The sequence below is a fragment of the Hibiscus syriacus genome, unplaced genomic scaffold (assembly GCF_006381635.1).
Source record: "Hibiscus syriacus cultivar Baekdansim isolate YM2019G1 unplaced genomic scaffold, ASM638163v2 tig00110321_pilon, whole genome shotgun sequence".
In the NCBI taxonomy this organism is placed as follows: domain Eukaryota; kingdom Viridiplantae; phylum Streptophyta; class Magnoliopsida; order Malvales; family Malvaceae; genus Hibiscus; species Hibiscus syriacus.
The window spans coordinates 391,258-412,570 of record NW_024062680.1 but is presented as its reverse complement, the minus strand read 5'-3'; the positions used below and the strand labels follow the sequence as shown (position 1 = coordinate 412,570).

At 33.8% G+C, this 21,313-nt stretch overlaps 1 protein-coding gene and 2 pseudogenes across 1 annotated transcript; 1 reads left to right on the top strand and 2 right to left on the bottom strand.

Moving 5' to 3' along the window:
- Positions 1–28: 28 nt before the first annotated feature.
- Positions 29–4,215, bottom strand: LOC120117868 (annotated as a pseudogene).
- Positions 4,216–10,091: 5,876 nt separating this feature from the next.
- Positions 10,092–12,061, top strand: LOC120117553 (probable 2-oxoglutarate-dependent dioxygenase AOP1). The gene is made up of 3 exons (XM_039137816.1): positions 10,092–10,541; positions 11,296–11,620; positions 11,788–12,061. Exons 1-3 carry the CDS (start codon positions 10,162–10,164, stop codon positions 12,025–12,027), a joined length of 945 nt encoding a protein of 314 aa, XP_038993747.1. The 5' UTR covers positions 10,092–10,161; the 3' UTR covers positions 12,028–12,061.
- Positions 12,062–12,907: 846 nt separating this feature from the next.
- Positions 12,908–19,871, bottom strand: LOC120117772 (annotated as a pseudogene).
- Between the last annotated feature and the right edge of the window lie 1,442 nt (positions 19,872–21,313).

Genomic DNA, 21,313 nt, shown 5'->3' with positions numbered 1-21,313 from the left:
TGAAATAATAAAAAGTAAATAGTGTATATGCTTGAGAACTTGGCGTGGGTTTAAATTCATTTCCTTGCATCCTGCCTTGTTACATTATCGTTTCTTTGCGTTGACAATGGTTCTACTGCTCATTTCATAATCATAAATCAAGTGTAACTCACTAACTTTTGATCAAGACAATTTGATCTCCACCTGACTATTTCCGAGATGAAACACTTGATCGGTCCCATTTAGACAACCCTGCGGCAGCAGGCGTACAATCTGCAGCTTTGACTGCACAAATGATGCTTTCAAACATGTTGACTTGAAGTTAGGCAGAGGTCTCTTTCCGAAGCCTCTCATTTCTCGCACATTCCTCCTGAAAAATTATAAGCTTCAGGTAAAAATTCCAAGTTAAGCAGAAAAAGAAGACCATGAAAACACCTGAAGATCATATTGCCTTCAGCTCATTGCTACACAACTACCTCTTCTGGAATACTGATGAAAACTAGATATCATCTTCCCACCAGGAAAATGCAATATCACCTAAACCACTAAACTGATATCTAAATTTGGGGCCAGGTATTACTCCATTTGGTGAAGTGATATCTTCTGCTTACATCTCATGTACAAGTTTTGCACAAGCAAAAATGAAAAGAAAAAATGGAAACAGAAAGGCACTGTCCATTGTTTGCCGTGCTAGGCAATTCTATTATTTTAACAAATGGAGTACAGGACTCATAGTGGGTGTTGGTGCCAGAGCAATCAAATTCTAATGACTTCAGAAAATGACTGGGGTATAGAATTCAATATGAACAAGTTATCTCCACATTACCAACTCAAACACAATGTAGCAGAGGATGGATAGTAACAATTAGGTCATCAGCAAGAAGCCTAGGTTGACATTCTTGTTCAACAGCAAACTCCAAATCCAATTGTTCTGCTAGATCACGGAAACTAGCACACAGCTTATTTTCACATTTTCCAAAAATGGATTTTGATTTTTGCACCTTTTCTGTCCAAAACCACTCCCAAAACAATTTAAAACATTTCTTCTCCAAAATACAATTTTTTTTTCAAAACCATATGCGAAATGTTGCCTACCTGGAATGCTTTTAAGAGAGAACAGCCGCGTCTTTGCTCCGCTACTGCAGTAAACCTCTCTTTGAGATCATCACAAGTTTTCTGCTCTTCTGAAGACCAATTTGCACCTTCTCCAGTTTCTGCAAAAGAATGCCTCATTACAGCCCCAAATAAACTCAAACATCCTTAATAAAATACATTAGGACCATTATTTATAGGAAATGGAACTGTAATCCAGTACTTTCAATTCAGTTAATCAGGCAAAGTTACATGTTTGTATGATTTGCTAAGCAAATTACTAGGAATCAAATAGTTACCATGTTTGGTTCAAATATCTAAAAGTTCTAAAATAGTACAAAAAGTTATGAAAAAAGCTAAAGGATATACAGTTTCGACAATAAACTTCCAAAACTTGACAACTTTGTATTGCATAGCATATTATAACGATAAATCCTTACCCCTGTCAATTAGCGATCATCATTAAAATACAGTATTATATTGCCTGAAAGTTCACAAAATTACCCTAGTTTTATTGTATAAGTCTGTTTTTGACAGCTCAATACAATAAAAAGGAACTAATAAAAGAAGCACAAAAAACAAAGGCGTGCCTTTTCGTTACATTTTGTTTGCAAGGAATACACCTAAGTCTACTTATGTGCAAAAAGACGTGTGCTTTATGCAATGCAGTTTTGTACATTACACAGCGGCTTAAGTGTATTGGTGACAATCCAAGTTCATTTAGCCTTTTCTCACCATTTAGAACAGTATAAAGTATAGGTTCAAATGAGTAGTTCAAACAACCCAAGATGAGCCAACTGAAATGAGAATATATATCCCTTCTATTTTCAACTTGCTAAAGGTAACATTAAATGTTGGCTGCCCTTTACAATTACCTCCATGGACTCAAGTAATTTCATGCGACCGGTAAGGCTGGCAATGGCATCCTGAAACTGTATGGACGTAAATACAAAAACATGTCAGGAAAGGTCAGAAAATATATAGTGACAAGAGTTGGAGTATGATGTGGGCCAATCGGATTGGCCATGGATATACTGCCAATAATGCTTAGTATCACTAAAACAATACTAGATTAAAGATTTTCCTTCACCGTAAGGAAACAGAAATAAGAGTTAAACCTATGAAGTACTAATAGAATTAAAACTAAGGAGTATTGGAGTTTTTAGGATTACACTGAACATGATTAAGAAAACAATCACCACTTTAGGATTACAGAGAAAAAACCTGTTCCCATTTGGTAAACCCGATATTAGTTTTCTTTTATCTTTACAAGGTGGTGCTGCTCATGTTGTTTATATTGTTGTTGAAATTTTAAAAATTGCTTCACGTTTCAATGTAAGGAAAATGAAAGCATCTAGATACCTAACCAAAGAAAGAGATCAGTGAAGTTAATAAATGTCTTCCTCCTGATAAATTACGGAATAGCTACAGTACAAATTTATTAACATTAATAACATTAACATATTTTTATTTGCCAGAAAATTAGTGTGTAGGAACTAAAAGCAACTTATTATATCATTCAGAAGAAACAAAGGTTGAAACTTCAAGATGTTAAAGTTCTGAGACAAAAATTTGACAGAAGATAAACAAATGCAAGAAGTTTCACTCATTTGAGTTATATCTGTGAATTTATGGAATTCAACAAGGAAGTTTCCTTTAGCATCAACTCTTTGATCTCCAAAAGGGCATTATAGGTTGCATAGAATTTTCGAGTTTGCTGAAGTTTTTCCTTAAGAAGACAAAGTATTGCATGTTAGCACTGATAGGCTAATAAGAATGGAACACAAAAATCGAAGAAAAAAAGGAAGCAAGGTCAAAACCACACCTGAATATGAGCATTCAGCTCTGAAAACCGGCACTCATACCTGCAAGTGATGGTAAATCAACCTTGGTATTAAACTTTACTTGGAGGAAATAAAATAAAATTCTAAAATGACTTGCTTTTTTTTCTACTTTTTTGTCAATTATCCCAGAGGAATGAGACACAAATAGTGGGTCATCTACATTGTCCAGAACTACACCTAGATTAATCATATGCATAGTAATTGGCAGTGCCAAGTTATATATGCGTGTGTGAAATGAAAGGTTTCATACATATCAAATTTGTTGTCGGAAGTAAAGAAAAGTCTTCTGACCTATTCACTAAATGCTTTTAACAGTTACAAGTTATAAAACATCAGATTACATAGGATTGAGAGCAACAACTCAAGCATGATCCTCAAACTCGGTCATATTTGAACAACCTGTGTAATATCAAAACTTTAAGGCCTAAAACTTTACAGTAATGGGAAAGGAAGGTGAACATACCGGATGAGTTCTGACTGAGAGGGTGCATTATCCAGCTGAATCTTTATGGATACTATTTCCCTCAGTCTAGCTGCAAGTTCCTATGGCCCAAATATACCATAATTATTAGTAACTATTAATATACTCAAAAGCAATTAAACCTATGAAAAGTTAGTTACTTTACCCTCTTTGCTAAATTAAGCTTTTGCAATGATTGGTTTAAGGAATCTTCTAAACTGTGAGAGAGCATATTGTTGTCAGATCCAGTTGCTAACTTTTCCTCCAAATCACTAACCTCAACTTCCTGTAAAAAAACGTTTTGCATCAAAATCAGACCGAATTAGACTCTTGTCTTTCTAGTAACTGGGAAAACGTTTAAAAATAATAATATCATCAAATTTCCAACCAATAAAAACAAATGCAGAAATACAGGGAGCATCGAGAATTCTTGAATTCTAGATATATATGTTTTCTGATCTCGTAATTATAATAAATAAAATATAAGAGGAAAAACGTTCAGACCTTCAGATTCTCCAAGAGGGAAACCAATTTCTGTATTTTGGATTCAGCACCTTCCTTTCTGATTTTCTCTTGCAAATTTTGTAATTCATTGAGAACGCTATTCTTCCTTTGATTCTATATCATCAAATAGTTCATTAAAATGGGGAAAATAACCAGTTGATACATAAAAATAAGAAGGAAAAACAGTTAGAAATTTCGATAAAAGGTTAACCTGTTGATCTAAATTTGAGTTCAATATCGCAATTGAAGCTCTTATACTGTTAAATTCCTGGTCGCTGCTGTCCTCTTGCATTGTTCAGGATCAACTAACGATCTGAGTCGGATCGGACGCAGCTTGACGCGGTACTCAAACCTAGTTATTTTTCTTAAATAACGATCTGTTAATCCGTCATTAGACGGTAGAAAGATGTCAATGGGCTTAAAGATCGAGCATTTTGGGCATTCAATGGGCCCTTGGATGCAGTTTTCTGGCCTGGTACTTCTACTTTACCACATAGGTGCAAAGGTTTGCATTGCAAATTACTCATAAACACTCCAAACCTTTAATTAATCAAATTAAATAACAAGTTTAATCATATTCGAGCTCATAAATGATAATAATATAAATTAAATTAATAATGAATTAAGATATAATATCATTTTTAATAATAAAAAAAGAATTGATATTATATTTGAAAACAACACAAATAGATAAGACAATCTCTTGTCACCATTGTTATCCGGGGCTACCTAGCTGGCCAGATAGCTCCATGGACTCGCACATTCTAATGTCAATGGTTTCACATCCATGAGACAAAGTAGGTGGAAGGGAAGGCGGTGGAAGCCTAAAAATTGAAATAGCCCCACCTTCCGAAGCGACCTTTTCCTTCTCCAACATTGATATTTTGTAGCGACGTATGAACCCATTGTGTACTCTAATAAAGCAAATGAAAGGGAATTGCCAACTTGTGATGATGTTGATCTATATCACTCTGTGTGAGTAATTGGATTCCTTCTCTGTACATTTCTTATGACAGCTTCCATGACGTTTTGTGAATACAGCTTTTTGGATTTAGGATCACCGCTACCCTTCGTACCATGCATTTCTTGCACTATATATATATATATATATATATATATATATATATATATATATATATATATATATATATATATATATATGGACCACACGTGTATATAGTTAATGGAATTGAAAATTAAAAGTCTATAATGAAATAACGGTGAGTACAATAAGGAATAAAGATAAGAACATAATCACGGGAAGATGAGAGAAAGTTTTACAATATTAAAATTACAAGAGGTTTGTAACAGTATCTAAAGTTTAGTTAATAACCTTAATTCTTAATATTCATTATTGATTTAATTATTTGATGAGAAAGAAACATCGTATTATAAGAATTTTTGTTCTATATGAATTTTAATCGAACACTAATATAAGAACTATCGTGGCATCTCTAATGAAAACTGATGTTGTTACTCTCGTCCATAATTCAAATTTGATCCTATTCTCAATTATCTAAAGAAAATAAAAACATTGTAGCCTATAGCTAGCTCGTTTCTTTCTTGACATCAGTTTGCTTAAATTCGATGGAACTAATAAAAAAAAATTATCTTAAGACTGGAAATACATATTTCAAAAAAAAAAACGAAATTATAGTAAGGGGACTATATCAGTTAAAAATGCATAGAAGCAGGACCTTCCATGTAATTCAACCCAAGTTTTTACATATTTTTCCGATTGGGAATCAAATATCAGCACAAAATCTTTTGCTTATACTTGAAGCCATCTCCTTGTTCATTTCTCTTTGAATGCATGGATGAAACAAATCTCTTTAGCAAATGCAGGAATAAATGGATGGTGTAGACGAAAGAAAAGGCATAAATATACATAAATTGCTATATAATTGGTTTCGAAACGGTAAATGTGTGATCCAAAGTCAACACTTCAAGCAAAATAGTATAATTGGATAAATTTAACTTTCACAAGCAAAACATAGAATATATCAAAATCATGGTGGTTGGACCGACCTGTGCGAAACCAATGAATAAGAGTGTAATTGATTTCATAGAGCGCACACATTGTATCATGTGAGCTTGCTGCCGACTTGCCATTTCAATCACAACAAATTCTTTTATGTGTGTCCCCACATGGATTAATTTTTTGGAATGGACATATATGTGCCAAGTGACATAATTCTTTTAACCATTTCCCAATTTGATTAAAAGCTAACAACTTCCCACCATAATTGCATATTCCCTTCCTCACTTTACCTCGTAATCCTTGCCCAAACTGGTTTAACATACATTTGTTGAGTGCCATAATTGCATATTCCCTTGCTCACTAAGGTTCAATAATCAATACCCCTCAGATTTTATACATTTGCTTATTTTCTTCTCTCACTTTCATCAAGATACATGCCAGGATGATTCGAGGGGACTGACGAGTGACGAGGTGATCGTTTCTGAAAATTCTGAATTCTCATGTAAGTTAAATATTTTTTTTATATTTTCTATTAATAATTTATTTTTGATCCCTAATAAAAAATTATGTGTTGGTTCTTGTATACATATACAAAATATTTGATCTATTTAATCACTTAGTGATACGTAAGGATTATGAATATGCATATTTATTAAAAGAATATTGAGATTTACCAACAAATAATAAGTCTAGTGAGATGATGTACTATATATCCTAAGTAAAGGTAGGATTTCGAATCCTAGAGTTATAAATGGAGCAAACTAAATTGGGAGGGTCGCTCCAATAATGAACCTTTGCAGTACCCAATGTAAATGAGTTGATCAATAGATCATATATGGATAGTTATAACAAAAGAATATTGGGATTTGAATCCCTATTTACAGTGGCCCACAAGGGTAGGTGGGGTTTGCTTTGTAGTATTGAACTCAAAAGATGAGCCCTAAAAGTGACAGCCATGCAGGGAGAACTGCACCAAACATGATCCTTTGTTTGCGGCCAAACGACAGCATATCCTTTGTTAATGGCCATGCAAACAATCAAATGACTTTCTCTATCCTTCTTTCTTTTCTTTCAGTTCTTTAGAGCCACTGCACTCTGCCGCTTTGCTGATCCGTTTCTTAGGAAGTCGAGGCATTTTTCACATGTCTATACATTTACTCAATGGGTTAGTTGTATGGATGGCTAAAATATCATAATTTTACGAGTTTCGATCTTATTTTATATGATCGATTTTTTTGAAATTCGAGTTTATGATGAATTTTGTATGTGAGAGAGAAAGTTAGAGTCGAGTTTAGAGTAAAATTTATCTATTCGATCTGGATAATTATTATAATGTCTCTCTGTATATTTAGAGATATCTATATATTTCAATTATCTCTCTATCTTATCAAGAAAATATAGAAAAAAATATATGTGTCATATTGAGTCGATGTATGTTTTTAGTCTAAAATTCGAGATGAGTTTAAAATTAGTTTAACATCACCAAACATCGGATGGATCAAAGTCAAATAAAAGCCTTTAATTTTGAGATTAACATCAGAGCAGTCGAAAAGTCAACCCATCTTAACATGTGTTCATCCATAACTATTTGCATAATTATTTGCATTCTGATACAAATAATTGAAAATATACATGCTAACATAGTAAAACAAATGCCCTAAAAATCACTTTATTTGAAGTAACTCCTTTTAGGGTTTTTACCCTGATAAACTCTTAACTTCTATTTTATACATGAACAAGTGCTTGAAATAAATTAACCATTCACTTGAGATAAGGACTTATCTATATAGGGGGATAAAGTTCAAAGGATTTTCTTAATATTTTAGCCGAATATTATATTGATTTCCCCCATCTTCAGTATTTAATTTGCAACCTTTAGATAAGATAAATATTTACAATTTTTATTGGCATTTAATAGACAGAATGGGAAAATTATTTGTACTTAACTGATATAAAAAGCAGAGGGAGTGGGTCTTTATTTCTTGAACTTGATGTTCGATACAGTCTCTCTTATTTTAACCAAACGAATTGGTTTTATTGACAATTTCATTTATCTATTTTAAAGAAATTTCGAAATTAGTCCCTTTATTACTTTTTTTTATTAATCTGGGGTAAGTACAAAGCAGTATATGTTCAAAGATAACCCTCAACCTCTCGACATTGAATGCTCGCACCCCTAGCATCTATGGTGCTCGAACTCGGTTTCTCAAGGAATAACAACAATTCTTTTACCACGGAGGACACTTGTTTCGTGCAAATCCCTTTATTTTTACTTGAAGAAATCAGTCCCTTGTATTTTATGAAAATTTAAAAATTTAGTTTCTTTATTTGAATTCACCGATTTGGTCTTCTTTACGAAATTTGAGAAATTGATCTAATTGTTGATAATCTGTTGATTTGATTGAGTCCATAAATATCAATTGCTGAACAAGTAATGTTCAGGTCAATTTAAGGGCAAAGTTTAACAGTACTATCCAATTGGACTAATTTTTCAATTTTTTTTTATGACGAGAAAGGACTGCATTCTGACAAACTAAATTAAGGGGTTATATTTTTAATTTTCATAAAATAGAAGGATATGAAATAGAGAACTGGACCATAAAAGTTCATAATTTGGAGATGGTAAGTTTCAGTGCAGGGGCCCTCCTAAAATGGAAAAATGTTTGTTTTTATATTTATGGAAAATTAAAAGCATTAATTGGTAACAGGGTCTTTATAACTACTCCATCAGGCATACATTAATATATGTCTCTGCATTACAACAGAAACTTTTATTCATTGAGCGCGCCCACTCTTTTCCAGTGGTTGTTATAACGCATATAATGTATTCGCTTCAATTCGATTTTTTTATGATTTAATTTGATCTTTTGATAAAAAAAAAATGAATCAAATTATATTATGTTGTATTTTCAAAATAAAATCAAAATGAACGATAAAAATCTAAAATTTTCGATTCAATTTAACTTGATTTGATTTTAAATGTTCAATTTTTTCAAATTCAATATAAAAAAAAGGTGAACTTTAAGCTTAAACGGAGTGCAAACACACAAATTTAAATTTATAAAAAGATAATATTATTAATTTTAAAAATTATATATTTAAGCTTGTTTTATTTAAATTTATAAAAAGATAGTATTATTAATTTTAAAAATTATATATTTAAGCTTGTTTTATTTAAACTTATAAAAAAATATAATATTATTAATTTTAAAAATTATATATTTAATCTTGTTTTATTTAAATTTATAAAAAACAATATTATTAATTTTAAAAATTAAATATTTAAGCTTGTTTTATTTAAATTTATAAAAAGATAATATTATTAATTTTTAAAAATTATATATTTAAACTTGTCTTATAATAAACTTAAAAAGAATTTATTAAATCATCATTCTTTCTCTTTTTATTTAGTTTGGTTTGAAATAAACGAGTTTCATGGAGAAAAAACTAAAATTGAATTACGAAGTTAAATATTTTAATCAAATCGAAATTGAATCGTAAAACGAAAAACAATAATCATATCACATAATTTGATATAAATCGATTTTGTTGTTCAACCCTAATGCTTAATAGATATTATCTGATATTGTTACAAATGTAGAGTATTAATTATAAAATAAATGTAAATTATGTTAAAAAATAAAATATATGATTCTCGATAAGGTGAGGGTGACAGCTAATTTACAAAGAAACTTGAATGCCAATAAGGTATATATATCAAAGATCCCATCCAATCCATCAAAATTAATATTTAAACAAATAAGACAATATAAGTCATCGACGTTACAATCACGTGAACTTCACATGATAGAAATTTGTATGTCGTCAATCAATTTTTTCTTCTAAAATAGTGACAATCTTTACTATATGCATAAGTATTTTAAAAAAACAATGTTCCTTTTTTGAAGTTTAAAATTTAGAATATTCATTATTCAAATAATTTTACTTTTAATAATTTAATTTATTATGAATAATAAATTTCCGACCTCTAATACAAAATTTAAGACATTGTCTCTAATCTCAATTATAAAATTAGGTTCGTACTACTCTAGGATATAAATAATCTTTAGCATCAAGTTTTGGACATGTGTAGAGTATATCTTATAAAAACTAGGGAACCTTTTTAGTGTAGAGGTAACTCTCTTATAAAAACTAGGGTACCTTTCTAGTGTAGAGTACCTCTCTTATAAAAACTAGGGTACCTTTCTAGTGTAGAGTACCTCTCTTATAAAAACTAGGGTACCTTTTTATTGTTTTCTTATAGTGAGGGCTTCAAAAGAAAAAAATATTAAGATTAAGAGATGGATGTGGCGCCTAAGATTCCAGTTATCGAATTCTCAGGCGAAGACGTCGAACATGGCCGATCATCATCATCAGAGCGATGGAAAGCGTTGTGCAGCAAAGTGAGGGAGGCATGCGAGAGCCACGGTTGTTTTGTGTTAACGTACGATGAGATCCCAAAGAGTCTACGTGAAGATATGCTGGTGGGGATGAAAGCACTGTTCGATCTACCCGAGGAGACAAAGTGCAAGTACCAGCACCCCAAGCCTTACCGGAGTTATCAGGGCAAGTGCCCCGTGGTTCCTTTGCACGAGAGCTTCGGCATCGACGACGCCACCAGATTCGAAGCTGCTCAAGACTTCACTTACCTCATGTGGCCTCAAGGAAACCCAGCTTTCTGGTAAAATTTATTCATGTTCCTCTGGTTTTTGCTGCTGAATAAAGGGTTTATCGACCTCCATTTGCATGACTCAATGATTCACAGTAAATTCCAGATTTCAAAACAAAACCAGCTAGTTTGATTAGGTTTTCAAACAGTCGTTATCTTAGCTTTAATGACAGTAGAAAGGTATAGTTTTTGACATGATTATGGCTGCCACCAAACACATTCACTACCAACCAATTCCATATTTAATAGGGCTTATCCTTGAAATAGATTTGCATTTAATACAGTGCCAGCTTTGTATAAATATATATATATAACATTGTTATTTCACAAACTGGACTGCACATGCCTTTGCTGGAAACAAAATCATCATTCATCACAGAGAAATATAAACTGACCAGTCTCTTTGTAACTGGTCTTCGCTTGCAGTTTCATTTACGTCTTTGTCAAGTGATCGGCTGTAATATGGTCTACATACTGGCCAACTCAGCACTCAATCATCTATCATAAAATCTCACTATTAATAATATTTTCAGACTAATTAATTCATATGCCATTTATCAAAAAATGTGAGTAAATTTTTTTAAACAAATTTGTGTATTAGTGACATTTTAGTGTTTCCTTGGAAACAGTCACTGAAAGTTCTATTTACGCCCTTATTTGTTCCGTCGCTAAAAATATTAGTATTTGTATCGTCACTGATCAAAAGAATTCAATGCATTCTTATTATTGGTTAATAATATTACGTTTTTTTTAATGATTATGACAGTGAGATACTCAATATGATGAGTTTGAAGATGCTAGAGCTAAGTTTTACGATCCTGGGAATGATATTCGAGAGTTTCGGCATCGAAGAAAAGCAGTACGAGGCATTGGTGAAGGACAGCAGCAGCATATTGAGGGTGATGAAGTACCGAGTTCCGGCGACGGAGGACCAAAATCTGGGCCTGGTGCCTCACACAGACAAGAACGCCCTCACTATTCTATGCCAAAATGAAGTGCAAGGTCTTGAGATTGTAACTAAAGAAGGCCATTGGGAAGAAGTGGTTGTTCCCAAAGATGCTTTTATTGTCATTGTAGGTGATGCACTTAAGGTAAGTATATACAAAATTACTAGTTCTCGGAACTATTTTTTCTTCATCATTTCTACCTTTAAGATTTCAACTACTTTTAAGTGCTTTAATTATTAATTCGATTTAAATTTATCGTCACGGGTAAAATGTATCGAACAATGAAAATAATAATAAATTGTATTATGTAGGCATGGAGCAATGGAAGACTTGTTGCAGTGAAACATAGGGTGGTGATGAAGGGGGACAAAGAGAGGTACTCGTTCGGGCTGTTTACATTGCCAAAGGAAGGAGCGGTGATTGAGGCGGCGCGTGAACTTGTCGACAGTGAACATCCGCTCCTTTACCGCCCTTTCAATTTTGCCGACTATTTCTCCTACTTCGTCTCCACTTTAAGTGACGATGCACTTGACATTTATGCCCGCGTTTGATTCTCGTATTTCTCCCTTTCAAATCAATTATTTGTAAATAAGTTTTATATGCTGTCTTATTTCCCCTTGTTTTATTATATAAAACGAACATAAGATTTGCTCCAAAGTTATTATGATTTTAAAGGGAAAATTTTCTTGTTGACAATGATGGTAAATGAGATTTTTTTTAAAAAGGATATTAAACATATAAAATTATTCTAATACGATTTAAATAGGTTTATATGTGTTTTTAATTTATAGCATGGATTATTAATTTTCATGTAAATTTAAGTAGAATCTAATAATTAAAATTAAATGTTTTTTAAATAAAATCGAATCTTACTCACTTCTAAATATTATTTTATCCGTTGTCCCTCTTTTAGTTCCAATTACTAACCTTACAACACGATATTGTTATTTGAAAAACTTTAATTTAATGTGTTGTAATAAAAAATATTTTTCTTATATTGCAATCCATCCTCCCTAGAACTCTCTAAAGCATTTATCAAAATGCAGACTATACATGTTTACTAATTCAACACAGGTTTAGTAAAAGATTAAGTATTAATTTTATGTAATGAATGTTAGAATATTTTCTCAAATGAATAAAATAACATTTGAGGGAGGTGCAGTGGTCAATTAGTAAGCATTAGGTGATGCACTTTAGTTTTCTTATTGAATTTGACTGGGATTTGGTTTTTTTGTGTTTTCTAAATAAAATAAAAGACTGAGATCAGGTCAAAGATTTCATAAATTTAAAAAATTAAAAATAATACTATCCAAGCTAAATATACTCGTCATGTATTTGTGTTTAGGGTCTTGGTGTCATTCATGTATGATACACAAAGTATTCGTATGATTAATATGAAATGAAGACAATGCATGGAAAATTTTGGATTGTCTAATCTAAATCCAAGCTGTTCTACGAACATTAAAACATCATTATAATACAATAACAAAAGTCTTTATTTATAATAGACTAAAAACATCATAATAAGATGCGAACAACACTCCAACTTCTTACCTTAACAAATTAAAAACGTAAAAATATAATATGAAAACACGAATTTTGGGACGATGAATCCAAAGCCATAACCGGCTTTAGCAGTCCATATGGGCATGGTTTTATTCTGAAATTGGTGGTGAGAGAGCAGCATGTGGAAAAATCAAAAGCAGCCGGCTGCTAGGCTGCTGATTTTTTGTTTTTTTTTATTATTATTTTTGTTGAATTATGCAAGGGATAATTACAACATTTAATCATTGTACTTTAGGGTATTTACAAGATTAGCCCTTAGGTTTCAACTATAAATACCCTAGCTCATTTAGCTTCAAATCATCCCAAAGCATTCTAGCTTTCTTCCAATACTAGAGAATTTAGAGAGTTTCTTGAGAGTTGTTTTCTCCTTTTTATCAAGAGAGAATTATCATTGTTTTCTCCTTGGTAGATAGAGAAAAGTTGTAATTCCTATTTTCTCATAGTGAAATTCTTCTACCGTTGCCCGTGGTTTTTACCCTATATTATTTAGGGGTTTTCCACGTAAATTTTGTGTCTCTTTTATCTTCATTTTTATTTTCTCAAATTATTAGTTGTGATTTTGCTCTATCCGATAGCCGTCTTCCGCAACAATTGGTATCCGAGCTAGATTAGAGTGTGTAATATCTGCTTATTGTCTTTGTGGTTGCCACCAAAAGGTGGATCATCCAACATAAGAAAGTAAGAAGGTATTACCCATTCTTTGAAGGTTCCAGAGAACTATTCACGATAGTGAAATAGTGGGAGCTATCCGTAATAGAAGCTATGACAACGAAATTTGATATTGAAAAATTCAATGGGAGAAATTTCTCACTGTGGAAATTGAAGATGAAGGCCATCCTGAGGAAAGACGGGTGTCTAGCGGCTATCAATGAAAGGCCGGTGGATTTCGCAGATGACAATAAATGGAACGAGATGGACGGAAATGCTATGGCAAACTTTCATCTAGCATTAGCAGATGAAGTATGTCAAGCATCGAGGAGAAGAAGACAGCTAAGGAGATATGGGATCATCTCACCAAATTGTACGAGGCCACATCGTTGCACAATAAAATTTTCCTTAAAAGGAAATTGTACACTCTTCGTATGTCAGAATCTACTTCAGTGACAGAGCACTTAAATACACTGAACACCTTATTTTCTCAGCTTACATCCTTAAGCTGTAAAATAGGAGAACAAGAACGTGCTGAACTTCTACTTCAAAGTCTACCGGATTCGTATGATCAACTCATCATCAACTTGACAAATAGTAATGTCATCAGTCTAGTCTTCGATGACGTTGCAGCTGCTGTTCTACAAGAAGAAAATCGGCGCAAGAACAAGGAAGACAAACAAGTAAATCTGCAACAAGCAGAAGCGTTGACAACGACGAGAGGGAGATCAACAGAACGTGGCCAAAGCAGCAGTCACAAACATGGTAGATCGAAGTCCAGAAGCAAAAAGAATTTAAAGTGCTACCACTGTGGAAAGAAGGGTCACTTGAAGAAGGATTGTTGGAGTCTCAATAAAAACTCCAATCCACAAGGCAATACCGCAAACACTTCAGATGATGGAGATGCTCTATGCTGTGAAGCGTCAACTACCGTGGAAGGCAGAAAAAGATTTGCAGATATATGGCTCATTGATTCAGGAGCAACATATCACATGACCTCAAGAAGAGAATGGTTCCATCATTATGAACCTGTCTCAGGAGGATCTGTCTATAGTTGCAATGATCATGCCTTAGATATCGTTGGCGTGGGAACCATCAAATTGAAGATGTATGATGGAACAATTAAAGTTGTTCGAGATGTACGGCATGTGAAAGGCCTGAAGAAAAATTTATTATCTTACGGATTGTTGGATAATAATGCAAGCAAGATTGAAACACACAAAGGAATCATGAAGGTGTTCCGTGGAGCGCTTGTGGTGCTGAAAGGCGAAAAGATAGCTGCAAACTTGTACATGCTGAAGGGAGAGACTTTGCTAGAAGCAGAAGCCTCTGTTGCCTCATGTAGTTCAGATTCTGCAATGTTATGGCATAAGAAACTTGGACACATGTCAGAACAAGGAATGAAAGTCCTTGTGGAGCAAAAGCTACTTCCCAGCTTAACAAAGGCATCACTTCCTTGTGTGAGCATTGTATAACAAGTAAGCAACACCGGTTGAAATTCAACACATCAAATTCTAGAGGCAAAAGTGTTCTAGAATTGGTTCACTCTGACGTATGGCAAGCACCGGTCACATCCCTAGGCAGAGCAAAATACTTTGTCTCATTTATTGATGACTACTCCAGGAGATGTTGGGTGTACCCTATTAAGAAGAAGTCAGATGTGTTTGCAACTTTCAAAAACTTCAAAGCGCGGGTGGAACTTGATTCTGGAAATAAGATCAAGTGTTTCAGAACAGATAATGGAGGAGAATACACAAGCGAAGAATTTGATGACTTTTGCAAGAGAGAAGGCATCAAAAGACAGTTCACAGTGGCGAACACTCCTCAACAAAATGGAGTGGCAGAGCGGATGAACAGAACCTTGTTAGAAAGAACACGAGCAATGTTGAGGGATGCAGGCCTAGAAAAATCATTCTGGGCAGAAGCAGTCAATACCGCCTGTTATTTGGTGAATCGAGCTCCATCAACTGCAATAGAGCTGAAGACACCAATGGAGATGTGGACTGGTAAACCAGCTGATTATTCAAACCTCCATGTATTTGGAAGTATTGTGTACGTGATGTATAACTCCCAAGAAATTTCGAAGTTGGATCCAAAATCCAGGAAATGCAAATTCTTGGGGTATGCTGATGGAGTAAAGGGGTATCGCTTGTGGGATCCCACTGCCCGCAAAGTGATCATTAGCAGGGATGTTATCTTTGTAGAAGATAAGCTAAAAAGAAAAGAAGACGATGCTAGCGCTGAAAAGTCAGAGATTACTCATATACATGTGGAAAAGGAGGTTGAACAAGGAGATTCTTCTGAAGCAGAACCAGCTCATGATGAACAAGAACTAGAGAGTTCTGAAGCTCCAATAACTCGTCAATCAGATCGTGTGAGAAGACGTCCCAATTGGCACTCAGATTATGTTATAGAAGGTAATATTGCATACTGCCTTTTAACAGAGGACGGTGAGCCATCAACATACCAGGAGGCAATAAACAGCTCAGATGCTTCATTATGGATGATGGCGATGCAAGAAGAAATCGAAGCCCTTCATAAAAATAATACATGGGACCTTGTGCCATTACCACAAGGAAGGAAGCCAATTGGTAACAAATGGGTCTTCAAAATCAAGCGAAATGTTGACGATCAAGTGGAGAGGTACCGTGCAAGACTGGTGGTCAAAGGATATGCTCAAAAAGAAGGTATTGATTTCAATGAAATTTTTTCTCCTGTGGTTCGACTAACAACAGTTCGAGTACTCTTGGCAATGTGTGCTACATTGAACTACATCTAGAGCAGCTAGATGTTAAAACAGCTTTTCTTCATGGAAATCTTGAAGAAGAGATTTATATGCTCCAGCCTGAAGGTTTTGAAGAAAAAGAAAAGAAGAACTTGGTTTGCAGGTTGAACAAATCTCTGTACGGTCTAAAGCAGGCGCCGAGGTGTTGGTATAAGAGATTTGATTCCTTCATTATGTGCCTTGGATACAACAGACTTAATGCAGACCCTTGTGCTTATTTCAAGAGGTCTGGTGATAACGATTTTGTTATATTGCTGTTGTATGTGGATGACATGTTGGTTGCAGGACCCAACAAAGATCATATTGAAGAATTAAAGGCACAACTGGCTAGGGAATTTGAAATGAAGGACTTGGGATCAGCAAACAAGATTCTAGGGATGCAAATTCACCGAGACAGAAGTAATAGGAAGATTTGGCTTTCACAAAAGAATTACTTGAAGAAGATCTTGTCACGATTCAGCATGCAAGATTGTAAGCCAATTTCTACTCCTCTTCCTATTAACTTCAAATTATCCTCCAGTATGAGTCCTAGCAGTGAAGAAGAGAGGATGGAGATGTCTCGAGTACCGTATGCATCAGCAGTGGGAAGTTTAATGTTCGCTATGATATGCACAAGACCAGACATTGCACAAGCAGTGGGAGTGGTTAGTCGGTACATGGCGAATCCAGGCAAAGAGCATTGGAATACAGTAAAGAGGATCCTAAGATACATCAAGGGAACCTCAAATGTTGCATTATGTTACAGAGGATCAAACTTACTAATAAATGGTTATGTAGATTCTGACTATGCAGGGGATTTGGATAAAAGCAAATCTACTACAGGATATGTGTTCAAAGTTGCTGGTGGAGCTGTAAGCTGGGTTTCAAAATTGCAGTCAGTTGTGGCTACATCCACAACAGAGGCAGAATATGTAGCAGCTACACAAGCCAGTAAAGAAGCAATTTGGTTGAAGATGCTATATGAGGAGCTTGGGCACAATCAAGAGTATGTCTCTCTGTTTTGTGACAGTCAAAGCGCCTTGCATCTAGCAAGGAATCCAGCATTTCATTCAAGAACAAAGCACATACGAGTTCAGTACCATTTCATTCGTGAAAAGGTTGAAGAAGGAACGGTAGATATGCAGAAGATCCATACCAAAGACAACATAGCAGATTTCATGACGAAGGCAATCAACGCTGATAAATTTACCTGGTGTCGATCCTCTTGTGGCCTGTCAGAGACGTAAGCAACATGATGGTACAAGGTAGAAAGAATGGTGTGAAGATATGATTGTTCCAATCAAATCTTCAAGTGGGAGATTGTGGAAAAATCAAAAGCAGCCGGCTGCTAGGCTGCTGATTTTTTGTTTTTTTTTATTATTATTTTTGTTGAATTATGCAAGGGATAATTACAACATTTAATCATTGTACTTTAGGGTATTTACAAGATTAGCCCTTAGGTTTCAACTATAAATACCCTAGCTCATTTAGCTTCAAATCATCCCAAAGCATTCTAGCTTTCTTCCAATACTAGAGAATTTAGAGAGTTTCTTGAGAGTTGTTTTCTCCTTTTTATCAAGAGAGAATTATCATTGTTTTCTCCTTGGTAGATAGAGAAAAGTTGTAATTCCTATTTTCTCATAGTGAAATTCTTCTACCGTTGCCCGTGGTTTTTACCCTATATTATTTAGGGGTTTTCCACGTAAATTTTGTGTCTCTTTTATCTTCATTTTTATTTTCTCAAATTATTAGTTGTGATTTTGCTCTATCCGATAGCCGTCTTCCGCAACACAGCAAAGGCATGGATTTGTTTTGTGGATTCAATGAACTTTGCTTTCTCGGAAAAGGCAAAAAGAAAAAATTCCATGAAGTTAATGTCCTTGAAAAGCTGAGGATGTTGCTCATCTACAAGCTCTTTAGGCGTACTAATGATCGTACCCTCAACCGGCATAGCAAATGTTGCTATAGAAAACCGATCTTTATTTCCGCTCGTTGTCACTCTATGATTCACTGCTTTCATTCTCCCATTGCTCCATGCCTACAAATTTTCATTTTTATACACGATTAATAAAATAAATACATATAATAACAATAAAACTCATGAAAACATCTCAATAAAAAACTTTAAAAATAAATAAGAAAACTGAAAATATTTAATGTTTATGTTTATGAGATTTGTATAATTATCAAACAAACTGTCAAATTAAAAAGGTTCCATTAACTTTCCCCATGGCTTTTGTTGGTCAACTAAAGACTTAAGGTCCCTTCAAGGGTAACAAAGAAAATATTGAGGTTTCTTTCAATAATTCAATAAAAAAACCAAAGGTTTCATTCACTAAGTCAGTCGAAAGTTTATAAAAAAAATGTTGTTAATGTTTATTTATTAGATTGGATAAGAAAACACAATTTAAAAAAAAATGAAGAATAAACAAATCAATTCGTTTGAAAATCATAATCATTGACTTCATCCTATATATATTTGTGTATATTATCGGGTAAATCTATAAACGACTGTGTTAAAAATGAAATTATACAACATTTTTAACGTTTAATCTTGAACAAATTAAATCAAGTTAAATATGTATGTTAATTCAAAATTAATTAATTGTACGTTTAATACGTACCATGAGAGGGTCTCCAACCACAAAGAAAAAGGAAGAGGGCGATGAAGACAACTTGACCCATCGACCATCGTTGACCTCAATTTCGAGACCGGAGACCAGATCATCACAAATGATAGTGCTGACTGGTTTATCAGAATGAGAATGGAGTCCTTAGCCTGACTCCCAGCCAGGTGGAGGGGCCTTGTATTCATCATCCGCAGCAGCATTTTGTAGTCTATCATCACTGACTCCCATTTCTTCCCTAATCCATAACTATCGATTATCATCAACCATATCATGCTGTTCAGCTCCTCCATTTGCTTCACTATGGTGTGTATAGTTTCACTGCCACAAAAGATCATACATAATATATAATCTGTTATTTTTATAAAAAATTAAACTTGAAATGACATGAATCGGAATTTTAGTACCAGAAGTGGGGGTGACCATGAGGCCACATAAGTCGAGCAAAGCTTTCCACACAGTCATAGCTGGAGGCCTCGTCGATTCCGTAGCCTTCATACAAAGATGTGTCACTGCATGGTCCAATGAAGCCATGGTTAGGTTTGGGATTAACGTTCTTTTGTTTTCTCTCCAGTGGAACTTCCTCCACTAGTTGTTTTACCAGCGCAAATGTGTCCTCTCGGACTTTCTGTGATATTCCTTCGTACACCACCTGGAAACAACCATAGGTCTCGCAAGCCTCTCGAACCCTCTTGCACAACTGGTGCCACCCTTTGGTTCCTCGTTCCAAATCCGATGAACCGGTTTGGAACTCGATGTCTGGGACCTGAAACTCAACGTTAACACCCATGTTAATTGTTTTTATGCTCTAACAAGTGGATTTTCTGGTACTGAGTAACTTGTGGATTGGCTTGGTTCTTCTTACGTGGGGATTTGCTTCTATTTATAGCGACGGAATTCAATTCAACACAGGTTTATAAGTAAACGATTATGTATTATTTTAAGACAGGAATGTGCTCTGGTCAAGGAAAATCTGCTATGCTCTTAATATAAAATTAAGATTAAAGATTGAAATTACGTCGTTAGAAAACTGGAAAAAAATAGTATGGGTTTTTAGATAATGTGGCAAATAACTAATTAATTTTCAACCAATTGATCAATATAATCTAATCTCCATGATTTGATTTGTTCACATCTTAATGTCCACATTTATGCAATGGCTTAATGTAAGAATAAGTTGTGCAAACTATATTTAAAGTTAATTTTAGATGTCTAAAGAAATTTTTCGTTAAAAATAAGTGAATAATATTTCCAACGTTACATTTTTAGGTGTCTGGACTGTTAACACAGTTAAAATTGACCGTTAAGTAACATGTGTCAGACATATAAAATTCCAAATGTTTATATAAAATTTTTATATTTTTATAAGTTTAACACATGCTGCTTAACGATCGAATATAACGGCAGACACTTAAAAGTATAACGTCGGAAATGTTATGCACCTATTTTTAACCAAAAATTCATTAGGCACATAAAGTTAACTTTAGTATAGTTTGATTACTTATTTTTACATTAAGTCTTATATAATTGGAAAAATCAAATCACCCCAAGTAAAAACGAGCCATCTTTATCTCATTGCACATACCTTGGTGTTTAGTTTTGGTATAATGTCAAAATTAACTTTCAACGTTTATTAAAATGATCTTTTTAGTCTCTATTCTATTTTTTGAGCATTTTGACTCTCGATAGTTTATTTTAGGACAAAACAATTCTAATGTTTGACTGAATAGTCACTTAGGTCCTTATTCTTTATTTTTAAAATATTTTAGCCCTCAATGTTTTATTTTAGGGAAAAAAGACCCCTATTTTATTTTGTTAATATTTTAGCCCTCAATCTTTTTGTCCCAAAATGAAACGTTGGAAGTCAAAATACTCTAAAAGGATAATAAGATCAAAATTACCATTTTGATTAACGTTAGGGGGCTATTTTTGATATTATGTCTTTAGTTTTCTCTTTATAATTTTTTTAATTAACAACTGGTATTCAATTTATTGATTGACTAATCCAGGTCAGTCTTTGCAGAGACTCATTATAGGGATTGACTAGATCAATTGGTTGCTGGTTATTTTTGTTTATTTATTATATGATATAATCCAAAAACTTTGGTTTATATAAAATTTTAGTTTTGATTTTTTTACAGCAATAAAAGTATTATATTAGAGTAAGTAAATTTAGCCGAAAACTAAATACACCAAACACGAGTCCTGGAGAATCCAAATCAATTATAAGCT

What these genes read in the sequence shown, in the direction of transcription:
- LOC120117553 (XM_039137816.1), top strand. Translation starts at nt 10,162, where the DNA reads ATGGATGTGGCGCCTAAGATTCCAGTTATCGAATTCTCAGGCGAAGAC. An exon ending in CAAGGAAACCCAGCTTTCTG is followed by an intron (nt 10,542 to 11,295) that starts GTAAAATTTATT and finishes TGATTATGACAG; the next exon opens with TGAGATACTCAATATGATGA. An exon ending in TTGTAGGTGATGCACTTAAG is followed by an intron (nt 11,621 to 11,787) that starts GTAAGTATATAC and finishes TGTATTATGTAG; the next exon opens with GCATGGAGCAATGGAAGACT.